Here is a 24,511-nt window from a genome sequence, read left to right as displayed (position 1 = left end):
ATAGATAGATAACACACTGGGATATCCCTCCCATGTGTTTAACAGTGTATGTATTAAACCTGCCCAGAGTGTACAAAGCTCTACATGCATGTACCTACACATGCAAGAACATACACAATATATATATTGTGTATGTTCTTGCATGTGTATTATATATATATATATATATATATATATATATATATATATATATATATAGGGTTTCTGTTGGCCTCAATTACTATACTATTTGTGTGTGTGTTTGATTCACTGTTCATTCTGAGATATCTGATGCCTGGATATGTGTACTAGAGAGAGAGGAGAGGAGGAGAGGAGGAGAGAAAGGAGAGGAGGAGAGAGAGGAGAGGAAGATGGGGAGAAGAGGAGGAGAGGAGAGGTAGGAGAGGAGAGAAAGGAGAGGAGGAGAGAGAGGAGAGGAAAATGGTAAGGAGAGGAGGAGAGGAGAGGTAGGAGAGAAAGGAGAGAAAGGAGAGGAGGAGAGAGAGGAGAGGAAAATGGGGAGGAGAGGAGGAGAGGAGAGGTAGGAGAGGAGGAAAGAAGAGATGAGAGGAGGAGAGAGAGGAAAGGAAGGAGATGAGGAGAGAGAGGAGAGGTAGAAGAGAGAGGAGAGGAAGGAAAGGAGGAGATAGAGGAGAGGAGGAGAGAGAGAAGAGGAGGAGAGAGATGAGAGGAGGAGAGAGACGAGAGGAGGAGAGAGAGGAAAGGAATGACAGAAGGGAAAGTAAGGAGAGGAGGAGAGGAGAAGAAGAGGAGAGAGAGGAAAGGAAGGAGAGGAGGTGAGAGGAGAGAGAGGAAAGGAGGAGAGAGAGGAGAGGAGGAGAGGAAACCAAGGAGAGGAGGAGAGAGAGGAGAGGAGGAGATAGAGGAAACAAAGGAGAGGAGGAGAGAGAGTAGAAAGAGGAGAGGAAGAGAGAGTGGAGAGAGAGGAGAGGAGGAGAGAGAGGAAACAAAGGAGAGGAGGAGAGAGAGGAGAGAGAGGAAAGGAAATGAAGGAGAGGAGAGAGAGGAAATGAAGGAGGGAGGAGAGAGAGGAGAGAAGGAGAGATGGGAGAGAGGAGAGGTAGGAGAGAGGGAGAGAAGGAGAGAGGGGAGAGAGGAGAGGAGGATAGAGAGGAGAGAATGAGGGAGAGAGGAGAGAGAGGAAAGGAAGGAGAGAGAGGAAATGAAGGAGAGGAGGAGAGAGAGGAGAGAAGGAGAGAGGGGAGAGAGGAGAGGTAGGAGAGAGAGGAGGAGGAGGAGAGAGGGGAGAGAGGAGAGGAGGAGAGAGGGAGAGAAGGAGAGAGGGGAGAGAGGAGAGGAGGAGAGAGGAGAGAAGGAGGGAGGGGAGAGAGGAAAGGAGGAGAGAGAGGAAAGAAGGAGAGAGGGGAGAGAGGAGAGGAGGAGAGAGAGGAGAGGAGAGAATGAGAGAGGGGAGAGAGGAGAGGTAGGAGAGAGAGGAGGGGAGGAGAGAGGGGAGAGAAGGAGAGAGGGGAGAGAGGAGAGGAGGAGAAAGAGGAGAGAAGGAGGGAGGGAGAGAGAGGAGAGAGGGGAGAGGAGGAAAGAGAGGAGAGGAGGAAAGATCAGGGAGATGTATCTTGCTGTGGAAAATATACAAATGTGTCTTTTGATGGAAAACCCATGAGACAGATGAACTAGTGAATGAATGAGTGAAGTGTGAGTCAGTAGGACTAGACAGATGATGACTAGATGTTACAACAGATGACACACACACACAGACATGCACACACACACACACACACAAAACACAGCAGACTATTGCATTTAAATTGATTAAAGTTCCGCTCAACCTTCAAGAGCCTCAGAGGAAATGGTCAGGAAGCAGTCACACACGGAGACAGACGCAGGCTCACACACGTAAGAACACACACACACACACATAGTTACGCAAGCTCTCTGTCTCTCTCTCTCTCTCACACACACACACACACACACACACACACACACACACACACACACACACACACACACACACACACACACACACACACACACACACACACACACACACACACACCAGGGTCAGGATGGCGTGGTGGGAAATCCTTTCTTCTGAACACCGTCATAAAGTTGTTGACTCTGTGATATGAGATTGTTATTAAAACGTGTTTCTACCCTCTCTCCCGTCATCCTACTATGTCTAAGCCTGCGTCCCAAACTGGCACCCTATTCCCTACATAGTGGACGACTATTGGGCCCTGGTTAAAAGTAGTGCACTATATAGGGAATAGGGGTGCCTTTTGGGATACATACTAAGACATCTGGTGTGTTTAATGCCGTTGAAAAGAGGAGACAATCACATTTCCTCAGCTGTTTGATCCAGGGTTACGTGTTGTTACTTGACTGTAGGCTTATTCCTCAGCTGTGAACACAACATGAAATTACACTGAGTCCGAGGACTACGGTTTTACATGTGAAGTTCTCTGCTGTTTGATGAATGTGGACTTTCTTTCGCTGTACTGTACGGCGCCCTTCAGATATTGGACATTGTCATTCAGGGGTCGTTCCACGAAGAGTGCCTTTTGCATCATTTTGACATTTTAAGTAGAAATGATGCACCAATATTGAATTTTAAAATCTTGTTATATTAAATGAAGTGGCCTTTAATATCCTCTCTGGGCTAGGCGGGACGAATTCGTCCCACCTACGTAACAGCCAGTTGAATCCTGTGGCGCGATTTTCAAAACCTTTGAAATGCTATTACTTCAATTTCTCAAACATATGACTATTTTACAGCTATTTAAAGACAAGACTCTCGTTAATCTAACCACACTGTCCGATTTCAAAAAGGCTTTACAACGAAAGCAAAACATTAGATTATGTCAGCAGAGTACCAAGCCAGAAATAATCAGACACCCATTTTTCAAGCTAGCATATAATGTCACAAAAACCCAGAAGACAGCTAAATGCAGCACTAACCTTTGATGATCTTCATCAGATGACAACCCTAGGACATTATGTTTATACAATACATGCATGTTTTGTTCAATCAAGTTCATATTTATATCAAAAACCAGCTTTTTACATTAGCATGTGACGTTCAGAACTAGCATACCCCCCGCAAACTTCCGGCGAATTCACTAACAATTTACTAAATTACTCACGATAAACATTCACAAAAAGCATAACAATTATTTTAAGAATTATAGATACAGAACTCCTCTATGCACTCGATATGTCCGATTTTAAAATTTTGCAATATTCTAAGTACATAGCCCAGGCATCACAGGCTAGCTATTTAGACACCCGGCAAGTTTAGCACTCACCAATATCAGGTTTACTATTATAAAAGTTTGATTACCTTTTGTTGTCTTCGTCAGAATGCACTCCCAGGACTGCTACTTCAATAACAAATGTTGGTTTGGTCCCAAATAATCCATCGTTATATCCGAATAGCGGCGTTTTGTTCGTGCGTCCCAGACACTATCTGAAATGGTAAATAAGGGTCGTGCGCATGGTGCAATTCGTGACAAAAAAAATCTAAATATTCCATTACCGTACTTCGAAGCATGTCAACCGCTGTTTAAAATCCATTTTTATGCCATTTTTCTCGTAAAAAAACGATAATATTCCGACCGGGAATGTCCATTTAGCTAAACAGAGGAAAGTAAACAAAGCTTTCGGTCGACGCGGGCACGAGCCTGAGTCTCACAGTACTGGAACCAGCCACTACCCAAACGCGCTACTTTTTTTCAGCCAGAGCCTGCAAAGCCACAATTCAGCTTTTTACCGCCTTCTGAGACCCTATGGCAGCCGTAGGAAGTGTCACGGGACAGCTAAGATCCTCACTCTTCAATAAACAGAGACAAGAAGAACGACACCTTGTCAGACAGGCCACTTCCTGCATGAAACCTTCTCAGTTTTTTGCCTGCCAAATGAGTTCTGTTATACTCACAGACACCATTCAAACAGTTTTAGAAACTTTAGGGTATTTTCTATCCATATGTAATAAGTATATGCATATTCTAGTTACTGGGTAGGAGTGGTAACCAGATTAAATCGGGTACGTTTTTTATCCGGCGGTGTAAATACTGCCCCCTAGCCCGAACAGGATATAGACCACATGGAGAATTCAATAAATCTGATTTTTTTCTACGAATACAGACTTGCTCCGTGCACCCTCTGTGACCTCTAGGAAGATTTTAACCCACCTAACCCTGACATTTCTCCAAGTTTTCAGCATCATTGTAAAGCCCTATTTATTTATTGCTTTGAGAAAGTAATTTCTGAATATTATTATTAATTTGATGTGATTAGTAATTAATTTACATCTGTCTCTAATTTTAAATCAACACTGTTACGTGAACTGAACTCTCCTTTTAATATGGTAAAACTATTCTCTTTCTTTTCAAAAGAAATGAGAAACCATCGTGTAAAAGCAGGTGAGCTGGTTCTACTCTTCCTGGTCATTTTCCTCAACCGGAGTCAGCCGGTGAACATTGATCTTCTGATTGTGTTTGACTGCCATCTAGTGGGGATTCTCTAGAATGACTGCCTCTAGTGGTCTAGATTGAGTACTGCAGCCTCTCACCAAAACTGGGCTTGGTGCTGTAGATAGTGTTAGGACGTTCCATTGCAGTTTGCTATAGATTGATATGGAGATACAGAATACAGGAAGGGAGAGAGAGAGAGAGAGAGAGAGAGAGAGAGAGAGAGGCAGAAAGAGAGAGGGAGACAGAGGGAGTGATAGAGGGAGAGAGAAGTGACGAGGGGTTGAGAGAGAGAGAAGAAAGAGAGAGGGGGTGATACAAAGAGCGATAGAATGAGAGAGAGAGATACAGAGGGAGACAGTGGGAGTGATAGAGGCAGTGATAGAGGGAGAGAGAAGAAAGAGATAGGGGGTGATACAAAGAGCGATAGAACGAGAGAGAGAGATACAGAGGGAGGAGTGTGTGTGATTGCCTTTCCAATGTGACAATAGGGCTTAGTGTTGTGGTGCCCAGCTCTACTCTAATGGCCTGGACACACAGCTACTCTCTACTGTAGTCACCAGACTGCTGGGGGAGCACACACACACACACACACACACACACACACACACACACACACACACACACACACACACACACACACACACACACACACACACACACACACACACACACACACACACACTTTCAGCACAAACTCACACTTACGCAAATTACATTTACGAGGAAAAAAATTGACAATTTCTCAAATGATCATAATGTACAACTTGAACATATTCCAACAGCAATTTCAGGGCTTATTTGATCATAAAGATATGAAGTACATAATCGTTTTTCATAACACAACTATTACATCATAATTCACTGTGACATTTTCACCCTCATATTCTTCATCCATTTCTCATAATGCTGATACCATCTGTCTCATTGGTGCCGGAATCTTCTTCCCAATCATCCACGGAAAAACGAGACAATGTTGGCTTCTAACTGTTCTTTGACCTTCTAAACGTTCCTAGACATTTTAAATGTTCCGAGACGTTCTAAATGTTCCTAGACGTTCTAAATGTTCCTAGACGTTCTAAATGTTCCTAGACGTTCTAAATGTTCCTAGACATTTTAAATGTTCCTAGACGTTCTAAATGTTCCGAGACGTTCTAAATGTTCCGAGACGTTCTAAATGTTCCTAGACGTTCTAAATGTTCCGAGACGTTCTAAATGTTCCTAGACATTCTAACTGTTCCTAGACGTTCTAACTGTTCCTAGACGTTCTAACTGTTCCTAGACGTTCTAACTGTTCCTAGACGTTCTAACTGTTCCTAGACGTTCTAACTGTTCCTAGACGTTCTAACTGTTCCTAGACGTTCTAAATGTTCCTAGACGTTCTAAATGTTCCTAGACGTTCTAAATGTTCCTAGACGTTCTAACTGTTCCTAGACGTTCTAAATGTTCCTAGACGTTCTAACTGTTCCTAGACGTTCTAAATGTTCCTAGACGTTCTAACTGTTCCTAGACGTTCTAACTGTTCCTAGACGTTCTAACTGTTCCTAGACGTTCTAACTGTTCCTAGACATTCTAAATGTTCCTAGACATTCTAAATGTTCCTAGACATTCTAAACGTTCCTAGACATTCTAAATGTTCCTAGACATTCTAACTGTTCCTAGACATTCTAACTGTTCCTAGACATTCTAAACGTTCCTTGACATTCTAACTGTTCCTAGACATTCTAAATGTTCCTAGACATTCTAAATGTTCCTAGACATTCTAAACGTTCCTTGACATTGCATTCTAAATGTTCTAAAGCAGGAGTCTCATGTAACCCCTGCTGGTTTAAGCAGTATTTAAACTGTATTATTAAGCTGGCTGTTTAAATCCAAGTAATGCCTTTATCTTCTGTTGGAACCCAAGTCCTGCTGGGTATATCCACACAGAAAGAACAGCAGGCCAAGAACCCAAAACATCTGTAAGAGGAGAATATAGAAATAGAATGGATAGAATAAAAATGAGGTGTGAGGTTGACCATGAGGTTAGATTTTAACAGTGACGAGGCAAAGTGAGTTGTGAGATTAACAGTGAGGTTAGATTTTAACAGCGAGGAGACAAAATGAGGTGTGAGGTTAACCATGAGGTTAGATTTTAACATTAAGGAGGCAAAATGAGGTGTAAGGTTGACCATGAGGTAAGATTTTAACAGTAAGGAAGCAAAATGAGGTGTGAGTTGACCATGAGGTTAGATTTTAACAGTGAGGAGGCAAAATGAGGTGTGAGGTTAACCATGAGGTTAGATTTTAACAGAGAGGAGGCAAAATGAGATGTGAGAATGACCATGAGGTTAGATTTTAAAACAGCGAGGAGGCAAAATTAGGTATGACATTGACCATGCGGTTAGATTTTAACATTAAGGAGGCAAAATGAGGTGTAAGGTTGACCATAAGGTTAGATTTTAACAGCGAGGAGGCAAAATGTGGTGTAAGGTTGACCATGAGGTTAGATTTTAACATTGAGGAGGCATAGGAGGAAGATGTGCTTTATCTTGCCAATATGAGGCTTTTTATTTGCAAGGTGAGGATAAACGAGGAAACTGTACAATTACTTACAAAATCAAATAGGGCGATGAACAGAAATGTAGGTCTAATAAACTGACATGATTAACATACAACTCTAACAGAAAAACACTTGTGCTTCAATGCCTGTAAACCCAGCAGCATGCCGTCCTGTTATATGTCTGTCTTGTCTGTCTCTCTCAAACAATGGCATGCTTCTTATAGCAATACCCATTACCCAGAATGCATCACAAACCATACCAATTACCTAATTTACAATCAACTTCAATAAAGATGTGAAAATGGTACACAAACACGTTCAGGTCATAAACATACATGTTACCATCAGCACACACGTCCATGCTTTAAACATCAATACAACCTGGGATATAGACATGTACGTCCCCTGGGAATAAGCTACTACCGCAATAACCCTTACCATAAAAACCCTTGCGCCCCATTGGACGTCACAACTATAAGCAGGAAATGGACCGAGCCCTCTTGAGTCAATAAAAGGTCATCGTTTACATTTATTTTGATCTACTGTACATGCAACTTGTGATCACTGGATGCACCCACAGAAAGAGTTATATTAACTGGAGACGCACCAGCACAACTTTGGTTTTAGAAATGGGGGGGACATAACTGCTCTCTGAGGCGTCCGCATGGTCCTAAAGCACACCGGAGCCACGTTTTGTATCACAGTGCAATGATAAAACTGGGGGGGGGACAAACATGCAATTTGAGAATGCCCCTGTGGAGATGCACAACAAAAGGTTTCAGCGCCAAACCAATAATCCTGACGCTCCAAAGTCAAATTCCTAACAGACAGGTTTCTTTGACAGGTGATCAACAATAACATGACTAACCCCACATTATTACAATAAATACATGTGATTCTCAACCCCTACACCATGTCTGGTCATTTATAACAGCAAGTCTTTAAATCAAGTCACGTATGACATTATGACAATAGTCCCATGAGGATTCTTATCAAAAGGCTTTAGGAAAGGCAAAACGCTTGTTCACTGAAGTAGATACAACAGTATTTGTGTAGAGGACCATCAGCCTCACCTTTCTCCCATCTGATCTACAATGAACTCATGTCATATCCTTTCTTTCCTTTCCACTTTCTTTTTCTTCTTCCTGGTGAATTCACTCTTCCTATAGTGTATGTCCTGTTAGTATCTCTACATGTCCTTCCTTCCTCTCCTCTCTGATAGGTTACACTACCTATCATCCCCTCGTCTCCAACCCTGTGTTGCTCTCTTCTCAAGGCCAACCTCTCACTTTACCTCCCCCTCCTCTCTATCCCTCCCTTTCCTCTTTCTGGAATCCCCTCCTCTCTATCCCTCCCTTTCCTCTTTCTGGAATCCCCTCCTCTCTATCCCTCCCTTTCCTCTTTCTGGAATCCCCTCCTCTCTATCCCTCCCTTTCCTCTTTCTGGAATCCCCTCCTCTCTATCCCTCCCTTTCCTCTTTCTGGAATCCCCTCCTCTCTATCCCTCCCTTTCCTCTTTCTAGCATCTCCTCCTCTCTATCCCTCCCTTTCCTCTTTCTGGCATCCCCTCCTCTCTATCCCTCCCTTTCCTCTTTCTGGCATCCCCTCCTCTCTATCCCTCCCTTTCCTCTTTCTGGCATCCCCTCCTCTCTATCCCTCCCTTTCCTCTTTCTGGTATTTCCTCCTCTCTATCCCTCCCTTTCCTCTTTCTAGCATCTCCTCCTCTCTATCCCTCCCTTTCCTCTTTCTAGCATCTCCTCCTCTCTATCCCTCCCTTTCCTCTTTCTAGCATCTCCTCCTCTCTATCCCTCCCTTTCCTCTTTCTGGCATCCCCTCCTCTCTATCCCTCCCTTTCCTCTTTCTGGCATCCCCTCTTCTCTATCCCTCCCTTTCCTCTTTCTGGCATCCCCTCCTCTCTATCCCTCCCTTTCCTCTTTCTGGCATCCCCTCTTCTCTATTCCTCCCTTTCCTCTTTCTGGCATCTCCTCCTCTCTATCTCTCCCTTTCCTCTTTCTGGCATCTCCTCCTCTCTATCCCTCCCTTTCCTCTTTCTGGAATCCCCTCCTCTGTATTCCTCCCTTTCCTCTTTCTGGCATCTCCTCCTCTCTATCTCTCCCTTTCCTCTTTCTGGCATCTCCTCATCTCTATCTCTCCCTTTCCTCTTTCTGGCATCTCCTCCTCTCTATCTCTCCCTTTCCTCTTTCTGGCATCTCCTCATCTCTATCTCTCCCTTTCCTCTTTCTGGCATCTCCTCATCTCTATCCCTCCCTTTCCTCTTTCTGGCATCTCCTCCTCTCTATCCCTCCCTTTCCTCTTTCTGGCATCTCCTCCTCTCTATCCCTCCCTTTCCTCTTTCTGGCATCCCCTCCTCTCTATCCCTCCCTTTCCTCTTTCTGGCATTCCCTCCTCTCCATCCCTCATTTTCTACTAGTCCCATCGCTCTATTCCTTTAATCTGAAATGTTGAGGATTAAAAAGGCATCCCGTTTTCCCCTCTAATTCTCCCCCCTCCCTCTCAATTCTGTCAACCTGGTCATTTACAGAGTGAGTGAGTGAAGAAAAGAACGGTAAATGTCTGATATTGATTAAATTGAGGGGTAATCAAAGGAACATAAATTGAGTGAAGGAGGGGGAGCGAAAGAGAGAGAGAGCGAGAGAGCGAGAGAGAGAGAGAGAGAGAGAGAGAGAGAGAGAAATAAACCGACAATAGAATCACCCTGCTCTCCTAACTTATCCTGCCGGTAGCACCATGTGTGAGGGTTTCCACCAATTCAAGGAGGTTTGACCAGAGACACATGGCGACCGCATGGCAACCTAGTCTCTCAATAGACCAATCGGATCTTTGATTCAGCATTTAGGAGGACCTCATTGGCTGGATTATCATCTTTATTATCATCAACATCAGTAGTGTTCTATTGGTGGTTGAAGAGCTCAATTCTGGGATAGATTAGAACTTTAGGTTTGGACCGGGACTTTGGCTGGAGAGTTTATGTAATAGCTAACTGGAGAGAGGGAGGGAGAGAGAGAGGAAAGGAGAGGGACGGGGCACGGGACAGAGGTAAAGAGAGGGGGAGGAGAGGAGGACTCAGATATAAAGAGAAAAAGCTGATGGGAAATAAGAGAAGCAAAATGAGGAAGGTAAGGGATTATTCCTCAGTTATTTATTGTCGTTTAGATTACTTTGGGATTTAGTATTGGAGATCTATTGATTCTATAGATGTGTGAGAGACAGATGTATGTTTTCTCTTTTTTTACTGTAGGCGGTGTAAAAGTGATTTGCATGACTTAAAAGAATCGACATTGTTTCTTGTACATTGACTTTTAGCTGAATCCGAAATATCATTTTTTAAATGTTTATTAGCATTGACGACACTGAGTTAACTGTACAGAATACTGGTTCATACAGGCTGCTAGGAATTACTAACAAGGAAGGAGGCAACACTACTTTAGTGATCTAGTCTACAGCCTAGTGTGTCTTAGAACAATAAGGAACAGGGCTGAAAAACTACTTCACTCATCTGCCATTTTTATTGGCTGAACACACCTTTTCTGATCATTCTGATTGGTTGGCATGTGGTTGGTTAATCGATTTGATTGGTTCCCCTCCTTAAGGGGGTGTTGCCCTCGGAGGGGAGCGGAGCCCCATTGGCTGCGGCAGCAATGCTGGGGGGTGTGGGGGCCCTGGAGGAAGAAGAGAAGGAGGAAGATGAAAGGAGAAAAGTGTTTGAGGAGCCGTTGTGTGCTGTGGTCCAGAACTGCACCGTGCTACACAACATCGTGGGCCCCGCCTGCATCTTCCTCAGAGAGGCGTTCATTCAGAGCCAGCTCGTACGTAACCTTACAGAGATGCACACACACACACACACACACACACACACACACACACACACACACACACACACACACACACACACACACACACACACACACACACACGTAAACTACATACTATACTGATATAATAGTCATCCATTTATCCATTTCAGACCAAATCACGAGTTCTCTGTGGTCATTGACTAGCTTTTACAAGAGTGTAACACCATATGAGCTTGTATGTTCACCAAGACCTTACATCCATCCCATAATATCATTACCATCATGATCACTTCATCAAACGTCACCCTGTCCACAGTTCTGACCCTATCCACCTGGATCACTTCATCAAACGTCACCCTGTCCACAGCTCTGACCCTATCCACCTGGATCACTTCATCAAACGTCACCCTGTCCACAGCTCTGACCCTATCCACCTGCATCACTTCATCAAACGTCACCCTGTCCACAGCTCTGACCCTATCCACCTGGATCACTTCATCAAACGTCACCCTGTCCACAGCTCTGACCCTATCCACCTGGATCACTTCATCAAACGTCACCCTGTCCACAGTTCTGACCCTATCCACCTGCATCACTTCATCAAACGTCACCCTGTCCACAGTTCTGACCCTATCCACCTGCATCACTTCATCAAACGTCACCCTGTCCACAGTTCTGACCCTATCCACCTGGATCACTTCATCAAACGTCACCCTGTCCACAGCTCTGACCCTATCCACCTGGATCACTTCATCAAACGTCACCCTGTCCACAGCTCTGACCCTATCCACCTGGATCACTTCATCAAACGTCACCCTGTCCACAGCTCTGACCCTATCCACCTGCATCACTTCATCAAATGTCACCCCGTCCACAGTTCTGACCCTATCCACCTGCATCACTTCATCAAATGTCACCCCGTCCACAGCTCTGACCCTATCCACCTGGATCACTTCATCAAACATCACCCTGTCCACAGTTCTGACCCTATCCACCTGGATCACTTCATCAAATGTCACCCTGTCCACAGCTCTGACCAGTTTTTGTAAAATAATTAAGTAAAAATGCTTTAAAGTAATACTTAGGTGTTTTTTTTAGGTATCTGTAATTTACCTTACTATTTAAATATTGGACTTTTACTTTTACTTCACCACATTCCTAAAGAAAATTATGTACCTTTTAATCCATACATTTCCCTGACACCCAAAAGTACTCATTACATTTAGAATGCTTAGCAGGACAAGAAAATGGTCCAAGTCACAAACTTATCAAGAGAACATCCCTGCTCATCCCTACTGCCTCTGATTTGGCGGATTCACTAAACACAAATGCTTCTTTCGTAAATTATGGCTGAGTGTTGGAGTGTGTCCCTGGCTATCCGTCAATAAAAAAAAGAAGAACATTTGTTTAATATAAGGAATTTGAAAATATTTATACTTTTACTTTTGATACATTTTAGCATTTTAGCAATTACATTTACTTTAAATACTTAAGTATATTAAAAACCAAATACTTTTAGACTTTTACTCAAGTAGAATTTTATTGGGTGACTTTGACATTTACTTGAGTCGTTTTCTATTAAGGTATCTTTACTTTTACTCAAGTATGACAATTGGGTACATTTTCCATCACTGGCTCTGAGCCCATCCAAACGTCACCCTGTCCACAGCTCTGACCCTATCCACTCACCACCCTGTCCACAGCTCTGAACCTTTCCACTCACCACCCTCTGTCCACAGCTCTGATCCTATCAACTCACCACCCTGTCCACAGCTCGGATCCTATCCACTCACCACCCTGTCCACAGCTCTGATCCTATCCACTCACCACCCTGTCCACAGCTCTGATCCTATCCACTCACCACCCTGTCCACAGCTCTGATCCTATCCACTCACCACCCTGTCCACAGCTCTGATCCTATCCACTCACCACCCTTTCCACAGCTCTGATCCTAACCACTCACCACCCTGTCCACAGCTCTGATCCTATCCACTCACCACCCTGTCCACAGCTCTGATCCTGTCCACTCACCACCCTGTCCACAGCTCTGATCCTATCCACTCACCACCCTGTCCACAGCTCTGATCCTATCCCCTCACCACCCTGTCCACAGCTCGGATCCTATCCACTCACCACCCTGTCCACAGCTCTGATCCTATCCACTCACCACCCTGTCCACAGCTCTGATCCTATCCACTCACCACCCTGTCCACAGCTCTGATCCTATCCACTCACCACCCTGTCCACAGCTCTGATCCTATCCACTCACCACCCTTTCCACAGCTCTGATCCTATCCACTCACCACCCTGTCCACAGCTCTGATCCTATCCACTCACCACCCTGTCCACAGCTCTGATCCTATCCACTCACCACCCTTTCCACAGCTCTGTTCCTATCCACTCACCACCCTGTCCACAGCTCTGATCCTGTCCACTCACCACCCTGTCCACAGCTCTGATCCTATCCACTCACCACCCTGTCCACAGCTCTGATCCTATCCACTCACCACCCTTTCCACAGCTCTGATCCTGTCCACTCACCACCCTGTCCACAGCTCTGATCCTATCAACTCACCACCCTGTCCACAGCTCTGATCCTATCCACTCACCACCCTGTCCACAGCTCTGATCCTATCCACTCACCACCCTTTCCACAGCTCTGATCATATCCACTCAATATCAGGTTCTATTTCTATGACACCAGCATCTCCCCTGTGACATCATCACCATTACAATTTTGAGCAGCATGATTGGAGGAATCCACTACTACATCATCTCCACCAAATATCATCTGCCAACCCTGTGAGTGTCCCATATCCATTGATGCTACTATACATTGTTTTTAGTGATGGCTTATTTACTTTAAACTTAGAGCACCGTACAACATTATTTTAGCAAGCAAAACTTTCTATGGTAGACCACATCCTGCTGTGTTTTACAGTACCTTGCAAAAGTATTTACCCCCTTGGCATTTTTCTTATTTTGTTGCATTACAACCTGTAATTTATAATTGATTTTTGTTTGGATTTCATGTAATGGACATACACAAAATTGTCCAAATTGGTGAAGTGAAATGAAAAAAATAACAAAAAATGGAAAAGTAGTGCGTGCATATGTATTCAACCCCTTTGCTATGAAGCCCCTAAATAAGTGCAACCAATTACCTTCAGAAGTCACATCATTTGTTAACTCTTACATCTAGACGTTCCGCTAGCGAACACCTGCTCCAATATCCAATGATGGGCGTGGTGCGAAATACAAAGTCCTCGAAAATCCGAAAACTTCCATTTTTCAAACATATGACTATTTTACACAATTTTAAAGACAAGACTCTCCTTTATCTAACCACACTGTCCGATTTCAAAAAGGCTTTACAGCGAAAGCAAAACATTAGATTATGTCAGCAGAGTACCCAGCCAGAAATAATCAGACACCCATTTTTCAAGCTAGCATATAATGTCACAAAGAACAAAACCACAGCTAAATGCAGCACTAACCTTTGATGATCTTAATCAGATGACACTCCTAGGACATTATGTTATACAATACATGCATGTTTTGTTCAATCAAGTTCATATTTATATCAAAAAACAGCTTTTTACATTAGCATGTGACGTTCAGAACTAGCATTCCCACCGAACACTTCCGGTGAATTTACTAAATTACTCACGATAAACGTTCACAAAAAACATAACAATTATTTTAAGAATTATACATACAGAACTCCTTTATGCAATCGCTATGTCCGATTTTAAAATAGCTTTTCGGTGAAAGCACATTTTGCAATATTCTGAGTAGATAGCCCGGCATCACGGGCTAGCTATTTTGACACCCACCAAGTTTGGCCCTCACCAAACTCAGATTTACTATAAGAAAAATTGGATTACCTTTGCTGTTCTTCATCAGAATGCACTCCCAGGACTTCTAGTTCATTAACAAATGTTGGTTTGGTTCCAAATAATCCATAGTTATATCCAAATAGCGGCGTTTTGTTCGTGCGTTCAAGACACTACCCGAAGGGTAAAGAGGGGTGACGCGCCCGGCGCGTTTCGTGACAAAAAAAAATCAATATATTCCATTACCATACTTCGAAGCATGTGAAACGCTGTTTAAAATCAATTTTTATGCGATTTTTCTCGTAAAAAAGCGATAATATTCCGACCGGGAAACCCTGTTTTCGTTCAAAGACGAAAAAATTAAAACATGGAGTCGCCTCGTGCACGCGCCCCCAGTCTCATTGTTCTCAGATCGACCACTATCCAAATGCGCTACTGTTTTTCAGCCATGGCCTGCAAAGTCATCATTCAACGTCCTGGCGCCTTCTGAGAGCCTATGGGAGCGTTAGAAAATGTCACGTTACAGCAGAGATCCCCTGTTTTGGATAGAGATGATCAAGAAGGCCAAGAAATAGTCAGAGAGGGCACTTCCTGTTTGGAATCTTCTCAGGTTTTGGCCTGCCAAATGAGTTCTGTTATACTCACAGACACCATTCAAACAGTTTTAGAAACTTTGGAGTGTTTTCTATCCAAAGCTAATAATTATATGCATATTCTAGTTTCTGGGCAGGAGTAATAATCAGATTAAATCGGGTACGTTTTTTATCCAGCCGTGAAAATACTGCCCCCTATCCATAACAAGTTAAATAAAGTCCACCTGTGGGCAATCTAAGTGTCACATGATCTGTCACATGATCTCAGTATATATACACCTGTTCTGAAAGGCAACACTACTAAGCAAGGGCACCACCAAGCAAGTGGCACCACCAAGCAAGTGGCACCATGAAGACCAAGGAGCTCTCCAAACAGGTCAGGGACAAGGTTGTGGAGAAATACAGATCAGGGTTGGGTTATAAAAAAATATCTAAAACTTTAAACATCCCACGGAGCACCATTAAATCCATTATTAAATCCATTATTTAAAAATGGAAAGAATATGGCACCACAACAAACTTGCAAAAAGAGGGCCGCCCACCAAAACTCACGGACCAGACAAGGAGGGCATTAATCAGAGAGGTAACAAAGAGACCAAAGATAACCCTGAAGGAGCTGCAAAGCTCCACAGCGGAGATTGGAGTATCTGTCCATAGGACCACTTTAAGCTGTACACTCCACAGAGCTGGGCTTTACGGAAGAGTGGCCGAAACAAAATAGGCAAACATGTTTGGTGTTCGCCAAAAGGCATATGTGGGAGACTCCCGAATCATATGGAAGAAGGTACTCTGGTCAGATGAGACTAAAATTTAGCTTTTTGACCATCAAAGAAAACGCTATGGCTGGCGCAAACCCAACACCTCTCATCACCCAGAGAACTTCATCCCCCAGTGAAGCACGGTGGTGGCAGCATCATGCTGGGGGGATGTTTTCGTAGGCAGGGACTGGGAAACTCGTCAGAATTTCAGGAATGATGGATGGCGCTAAATACAGGGAAATTCTTGAGGGGAGCCTGTTTCAGTCTTCCAGAGATTTGAGACTGGGACGGAGGTTCACCTTCCAGCAGGACTATGACCCTAAGCATATTGCTAAAGCAACACTTGAGTGGTTTAAGGGGAAACATGTAAATGTATTGGAATGGCCTAGTCAAAGCCCAGACCTCAATCCAATTGAGAATCTGTGGTATGACTCTTGGGGCTATGTGGGACGCTAGTGTGCCACCCGTGGTGCACCCTATCAACAGCAGGTGCATTTCAAGAGCGGCAAATTTGAAACCAAATAAATGTCAAAATTCAAATTTTTCAAACATAGAACTATCTTACACCCTTTGAAAGATAAACATCTCCTTAATCTAACCACGTTGTCCGATTTCAAAAAGGTTTTACGGCGAAAGCATAAAGTTAGATTATGTTAGGAGAGTACATTGACAATAGCTGTGTGTAATGTTTTGTCAATTCAAAGACAGGCGTCACCAAAACCATAAAACCAGCTAAAATGATGCACTAACCTTTGACAATCTCCATCAGATTACACTCCTAGGACATTATGTTAGACAATGCATGCATTTTTAGTTCTATCAAGTTCATATTTATATCCAAAAACAGCGTTTTACTATGGCGTTGATGTTCAGGAAATCGTTTCCCTTCAATAACCGGCAGTCAAGTCAGCACCACAAATTAAATAATTAAAATTAGAAAACATTGGTAAAATATTATATTGTCATTTAAAGAATTATAGATTTACATCTCTTGAACGCAATCGACTTGCCAGATTTAAAAATAACCTTGCTGGGAAATCACACTTTGCAATAATCTGAGCACTGCGCCCAGAAAAATACGCTTTGCGATACAGACAAACGGCCATGTTGGAGAGATCTAAAATCGAAAATACTATGTAAATAATCCATTACCTTTGATTCTCTTCATCAGATGTCACTTCCAGGAATCCCAGGTCCATAACGAATGTAGTTTTGTTCAAAAAAGCTCATAATTTATGTCCAAAAAGCTCCGTGTTGTTAGCACATGATCTAAGCCCGCCGGACTTCACTTCATGAACGAGGGGAAAAAATATATTTACGTTCGTTCAAACATGTCAAACGTTGTATAGCATAAATCATTAGTGCCTTTTTTAACCAGAACATGAATAATATTCAAGGTGGACGAATGCATTCTCTTTTAAAACGAATTGGAACGAGGGTACCCAACATGACCTCGCGCCAGAGTCTAATCGGCCATCACCGTTCCAAGGCTCTTGTTCGGTCAGATCTCATAGTAGAAGATTCAAAACACTTTGTAAAGGCTGGTGACATCTAGTGGAAGCAATAGGAAGTGCCAAAACATTAATCAGCCCCTGTGTGTTTCAATGGCATAGGCTTAAAGGTAATTCAACACATCAGGTATCCACTTCCTGTCAGAAAATGTCTCAGGGTTTTGCCTGCCAAATGAGTTCTGTTATACTCACAGACACCATTCAAACAGTTTTAGAAACTTTAGGGTGTTTTCTATCCATATATAATAAGTATATGCATATTCTAGTTACTGGGTAGGATTAGTAACCAGATTAAATCGGGTACGTTTTTTTTATCCAGCCGTGAAAATACTGCCCCCTAGCCCCAACAGGTTAAAGATTGCTGTACACCAGCAGGAACCCATCCAACTTGAAGGAGCTGGAGCAGTTTTGCCTTGAAGAATGGGCAAAAATCCCAGTGGCTAGATGTGCCAAGCTTATAGAGACATACCCCAAGAGACTTGCAGCTGTAATTGCTGCAAAAGGCCATTTTTGTTTATTTTTGTTTATTTTTAATTAACAATTACAGTAAGGGATACTTCGGGATTTTTGCACTTCCCAAGAGTTAGATGAACTTGTGTATACCATTTTTATGTCTGCAATCAGTTTGAAGGAAGTAGCTAACTAGCATTAGTGCAATGACTGCATGCTAGCTGTACCTGTAGACTCCCAGCCATTGCTCTAAAGATACTTAGCATTGGCTCGCAAAACTACCTCTAACTTCCTTAATTCTGGACGCAGAGACATAAAAAAAAGGTCTCCACTAGTTTATCTGACTCTGGGGAAGTAGATAAAGGGAACATTGCCAACATCTCGCAGGATCCCTTTAATTTATACCAAGAAAGAATTTGATAGACAAAGAAAGTAGAACAAAGAAAGATAAAAGAGAACGACGGCCTAGAACAGATTGTACTGTAGATGTTGTCAAAGACAGAGTGTGTGGCGATGACATGGTCAGTGCTCAGCCTGTTCCTCAACGTTGTAATTTAGATGATGGATTCATCTCCTGCTCACCGAGCGAGCAGCATCTGATATGTCCTCTTATTCCAGATTAATGTATTTGTTCGAGTGAGAAGAGATCATATTTTCTCAGTCCCAAGTGGCACCCTATTCCCTATTTAGTGCACTACTTTTAACCAGGGCTCTGGTCAATGACCCTGGCTGCATGGTAACTCTCACCCTGTAATCTGTTTTGACCTATGACCCTGGCTGCATGGCAACTCTGGCCCTGTAATCTGTTTTGACCTATGACCCTGGCTGCATGATGAAATGTTATTTGTCACATGAATGAAATATTATTTGTCACATGCTTAGTAAACAACAGGTGTAGACTAACTGGCAGAACCCTGTGTGTGTGTGTGTGTGTGTGTGTGTGTGTGTGTGTGTGTGTGTGTGTGTGTGTGTGTGTGTGTGTGTGTGTGTGTGTGTGTGTGTGTGTGTGTGTGTGTGTGTGTGTGTGTGTGTGTGTGTGTGTGTGTGTCCAGTCATTGTCAGAACCTACTGTGTGTTTGAGACTGACTACAGTCAGATTGCACAACATCACTGATTACTCTACAAATCCCCTTGCAACAAACTGATCCCCTCTAACACGCTGCCTGTGTCTAACTCACACTGACTACATCCCAAATGGCACCCTATTCCCATATAGTACACTGCTTTGGATTGATGAGACCTGGTCAAAGTAGTGCACTATACATGGAATAGGGTGTCATTTGGGACATAACCGCTTCGATGTAGTCTACCACTGACAGACAGAGCAGTGCAGCCAATCACAGGAGACAGAATAGGACTGTGCTGAGCGAACTGAGGGGTTGCTAAAGCCAGTCGGATCACATGCTATGTAATCCTGTAACAAATCGCCGGTCTGGCTGCGTAACATGAATTGATGGGGTTTTAGAGATGAGGGAGGGAGGGAGGGAGGGAGGGAGGGAGGGAGGGAGGGAGGGAGGGAGGGAGGGAGGGAGGGAGGGAGGGAGGGAGGGAGGGAGGGAGGGAGGGAGGGAGGGAGTGAAAGGATGCAACTTGTATGAGAGAGAAGTGAATGAATCCTCTGTATTTCGGTTTTTGCCATCTCTCACTCTCAAACGATTCCCTATCAAATGATTCCCTATCAAATGAGTCCATATCAAATGAGTCCATATCAAATGAGTCCATATCAAATGCTTTACTACCTGTCCAGTTCAGTCCGCAACATTCAGATGGAGCTAAATCAAAGATGTGCAGTTCTCTTTGTTTTTATAAGGATGTTTCTCTGTCAGTCATTGTGTGTGTGTGTATTTCTGTTCATCTACACTACAGTATATTCAGTGTCCTTATCTTTGTGTGTGTGTCTGTGTCGGTGCGAGCTAACACACTGTGTCTGTCACTCTGTATGTGTCCCCTCCAATCTGAAACCCTGCAGGACAGAGACCTACGGCCAGAAGAGATTGAAGGTACAGATAAGAGACATTACACAGAGCCAGTCAACACTGTCATCCTCCCCCTGTCCCTGTTCCTCTCAGTCAACACTGTCATCCTCCCCCTGTCCCTGTTCCTCTCAGTCAACACCGTCATCCTCTCTCTGTCCCTGTTACCCTCAGTCAACACTGTCATCTTCCCTCTCCTTCCCTGTTTCTCTCAGTCAACACTGTCATCCTCCCTCTGTCCCTGTTCCTCTCAGTCAACACCATCATCCTCTCTCTGTCCCTGTTTCTCTCAGTCAACACCGTCATCCTCCCTCTGTCCCTGTTTCTCTCAGTCAACACTGTCATCCTCCCTCTGTCCCTGTTCCTCTCAGTCAACACTGTCATCTTCCCTCTCCTTCCCTGTTTCTCTCAGTCAACACAGTCATCCTCCCCTGTCCCTGTTTCTCTCAGTCAACACCGTCATCCTCCCCCTGTCCCTGTTTCTTTCAGTCAACACCGTCATCCACCCTCTCTCCCCGTTTCTCTCAGTCAACACCGTCATCCTCCACCTGTCCCTGTTTCTTTCAGTCAACACCGTCATCCACCCTCTCTCCCCGTTTCTCTCAGTCAACACCGTCATCCTCCACCTGTCCCTGTTTCTCTCAGTGAACACCGTCATCCTCCCACTCCCTGTTTCTCTCAGTCAACACAACCATCCTTCCTCTCTCCCTGTTTCAATCAGTCAACACCACCATCCTCCCTCTCACCCTGTTTCTCTCTCCATCTTCCTGTCTTTTCCATACATACTCATATTTTCAACATACTGTATTTACTCCCAAACAACAATAAATCCCAGTGTTCTGGCTCTATTGTGTTGTCCTCCCTCAAACTTAAAGACACTTTGATGTGGCTGCAGGTTTTTCCACCACTCATACAGGAGTAATAGAGCCCTTGTTCACAATTGTATAAAAGAAAAATGTATCAGGGGGGCTGCAGCACTTCATTACTCCTACTTCCTGCAGCTATGGGTGTGGCTTGTCATCAAAGAGTCTAAAATTAATATAAGAAACAATGTCTATTTTTCTAATTTCTATTCAACACCCCCCCCCCCGCTCTCCTCTCCCCCCATTCCCCCATCCACCTCTCCTCACCCTTATCTACCCCTCACCCGTCTCTCCTCTCCCCCATTCCCCTCATCCACCTCTCCTCACCCTTATCTACCCCTCACCCCTCACCCGTCTCTCCTCTCCCCCATTCCCCCATCCATCTCTCCTCATCCTTATCTACCCATCACCCGTCTCTCCTCTCCCCCATTCCCCCCATCCACCTCTCCTCACCCTTATCTACCCCTCACCCGTCTCTCCTCCATCCCCCTCCTCCCTGTGCAGAGCTGAAGGAGGCGTTCGGGGAGTTTGATAAGGATAAAGATGGCTACATCAGCTGTAAGGAACTGGGAGAGTGCATGAGGACTATGGGGTACATGCCTACTGAGATGGAGCTCATCGAACTCAGCCAGAACATCTGTGAGTCACACACACACACACATTAACACACACACACACACACACACACACGGATGTAAAGACATACATTCACACATTGTGAGTGTGCACGCATGCAGCACACACACATTAACCAGAGAAAGCGAGGCCATACCCTCTGTGTATAGTATTTGAAGCTCTTTAGCTCTTCATCACCCCTGTGACCATTTCTGTAATGACTCTTGTTTCCATCTAGGTGGCGGCAGAGTGGACTTTGAGGACTTTGTGGAGCTGATGGGTCCTAAGATGTTGGCAGAGACAGCAGACATGATAGGAGTGAAGGAGCTCAGGGATGCTTTCAAAGAAGTACGGAGAGACAATATTAATCTTATTATATATGTTTATAATATAAGACCACAAATTAAATGACAAGTTATTCTCTTAACCTGCTCTTTCTATCCATTTAATCTATCCTCTCCCCTCCCTTTCTACTCCACTCTTCCCCTTTTTCTGTCCCTCCCTCGCTCCCTCACCTCACTTTACTTCCTCCTGTCCTCCTCGTCCTCGTCCTTCTTCTTCTTCAGTTTGACTCTAACGGGGACGGTCAGATCAGCCTGGCTGAACTGAAGGAGGCCATGAAAAAGCTGGTGGGGGAGCAGCTCAACCAACCAGAGATCGACGAGATCCTCCGAGACGTCGACCTCAACGGGGACGGCCTGCTCGACTTCGAGGGTGAGGGGAGAGAGGGGGATGAGGGGGAGAAGGTGAGGGGAGAGTGGGAGGAGAAAAGGGGACAGTTTGGTGGACTTTGAGGGGGGGAGGTGGGGATGGGAGAGAGGGGGAGTAGTAGGGGGAGAGAGGAGGAAGAGGGAATAGAAAAGGAGACGCTTTGTTAAACTTGAGAGGGTGAGTGAGGAGGGGAGAAAGGGGGAGGGAAGGGAGCGGGAGGAAAGGGTGTGGAGAGGAGTAGAAAGAAACTAATAGAGAAAAAAGGAGAGAGAGGGGATAAGGGGAGAACCAATGGATCAGAGAGGAAAATGTGACATTGAGATATGATGAAGGTTGCTATCTGCTACAATACTATGTTCACCCTGTTTCACCATACTAAACTCACTATGTTGAGACAACAATGCTCACCATGTTGTCACTATTCTATTACTCACCATGTTGTCACTATTCTATTACTCACCATGTTGTCACTATTCTATTACTCACCATGTTGTCACTATACTAATACTCACCGTGTTGTCACTATACTAATACTCCCTATGTTGTCACCATTCTAATACTCACTATGTTGACACTATACTAATCCTCACTATGTTGACACTATACTAATACTCACTATGTTGTCACCATACTAATAAAAATGTAGCTCATATTTTGTATTCTTTCTGCAGAGTTTGTCAGGATGATGTCTCGCTGACTCTCCTGGCCAGAACATCATGATGACATGACTTTTAGAGACTAGTAAACAACAAAACCTCCTCAGTCCTCAGTATGTTGTTGAACATGTAATTACAGTATTATTGATGTACAAATATTTCATGTTGTTTTTAGGGTATTTGTTCTTATTTTTTTCATTGCTATAGCAACAATCCCTCCTAATACTGTATGTTTTTGTTGTATAACTGTAACATTGTAATAATAATAATAATATTTGTTAAGTGCTTTTCATGTATTATGTTCAAAGTGCTACATTATGTTATCAGTTAGTGATGCTTTTGTGTAGTTTCAGCCAGTAATTTTAAAAGTAGTGCTCACGAGCCAAAATGGGTCCCGTTAAATGTGTAATATAGCATCCATTTTGTATGATATGTTACATCCTACAAAATGTCCATATATATATAAATATAAACACAGTTGAAGTCAGAAGTTTACAAACACTCCACAAATTTCTTGTTAATGAATTTTGGCCCATTCCTCCTGACAGAGCTGGTGTAACTGAGTCAGGTTTGTAGGCCTCCTTGCTCGCACACGCTTTTTCAGTTCTGCCCACAAATGTTCTATAGGATTGAGGTCAGGGCTTTGTGATGGCCACTCCAATACCTTGACTTTGTTGTCCTTAAGCCATTGTGCCACAACTTTGGAAGTATGCTTGGGGTCATTGTCCATTCGGAAGATCCATTTGCGACCAAGCTTAACTTCCTGCCTGATGTCTTGAGATGTTGCTTCAATATATCCACCTAATATTCCTGCCTCATGATGCCATCTATTTTGTGAAGTGCACCAGTACCTCCTGCAGCAAAGCACCCCCACAACATGATGCTGCCACCCCCGTGCTTCACGGTTGGGATGGTGTTCTTCGGCTTGCAAGCTTCACCTTTTTTCCTCCAAACATAACGATGGTCATTATGGCCAAACAGTTCGATTTTTGTTTCATCAGACCAGAGGACATTTCTCCAAAAATGATTTTTGTCCCCATGTGCAGTTGCAAACCATAGTCTAGCTTTTTTATGGCGGTTTTGGAACAGTGGCTTCTTCCTTGCTGAGTGGCCTTTCAGGTTATATCGATATAGGACTCGTTTTACTGTGGACATAGGTACTTTTGTACTTGTTTCCTCCAGTATCTTCACAAGGTCCTTTGCTGTTGTTCTGGGATTGATTTGCACTTTTACGTTCATCTCTAGGAGACAGAACGCATCTCCTTCCTGAGTGGTATAACGGCTGTGTGTCCCATGGTGTTAATAGTTGCTTACTATTGTTTGTACAGATGGACGTGGTACCGTCAGGCGTTTGGAAATTGCTCCCAAGGATGAACCAGACTTGTGGAGGTCTACAATTTTTTTCTGAGGTCTTGGCTGATTTCTTTTGATTTCCCCATGATGTCAAGCAAAGAGGCACTGGGTTTGAAGGTAGGCCTTGAAATAAATCCACAGGTACACCTCCAATTGACTCAAATGATGTCAATTAGCATATCAGAAGCTTCTAAATCCATGACATAATTTTATGGAATTTTCCAAGCTGTTTGAAGGCAGTCAACTTAGTGTATATTAACTTCTGACCCACTGGAATTGTGATACAGTGAATTATAAGTGAAATAATCTGTCTGTAAACAATTGTTGTAAAATTACTTGTGTCATGCACAAAGTAGATGTCCTAACCAATTTGCCAAAATTATAGTTTGTTAACAAGAAATTTGTGGAG

General features: G+C 43.7%; 1 protein-coding gene across 2 annotated transcripts in view; it reads left to right on the top strand.

Annotated features, from left to right (window-relative positions):
* Positions 1-23,245, top strand: part of LOC106610537 (calcium-binding protein 2-like) — a 33,896-nt gene extending 10,651 nt beyond the window's left edge. The window contains exons 1-6 of one of the 2 annotated variants that reach the window (XM_045717638.1): positions 10,562-10,795; positions 19,901-19,931; positions 21,272-21,406; positions 21,621-21,730; positions 21,949-22,096; positions 22,765-23,245. In XM_045717638.1, the coding sequence (XP_045573594.1) occupies positions 10,628-10,795; positions 19,901-19,931; positions 21,272-21,406; positions 21,621-21,730; positions 21,949-22,096; positions 22,765-22,790 (618 nt within the window). In that variant the 5' untranslated portion in view covers positions 10,562-10,627 and the 3' untranslated portion in view covers positions 22,791-23,245. Of the gene's footprint in view, positions 1-10,561; positions 10,796-19,900; positions 19,932-21,271; positions 21,407-21,620; positions 21,731-21,948; positions 22,097-22,764 lie in introns of those variants that run through there. The other variant, XM_045717637.1, reaches the window with a different exon arrangement.
* Positions 23,246-24,511: the final 1,266 nt, after the last annotated feature.

Source organism: Salmo salar, chromosome ssa04 (genome assembly GCF_905237065.1).
Source record: "Salmo salar chromosome ssa04, Ssal_v3.1, whole genome shotgun sequence".
NCBI classification, from domain to species: Eukaryota; Metazoa; Chordata; class Actinopteri; order Salmoniformes; family Salmonidae; genus Salmo; species Salmo salar.
Note: the sequence above shows the minus strand (reverse complement) of the source record. Positions and strands in the feature narration are given on the sequence as shown.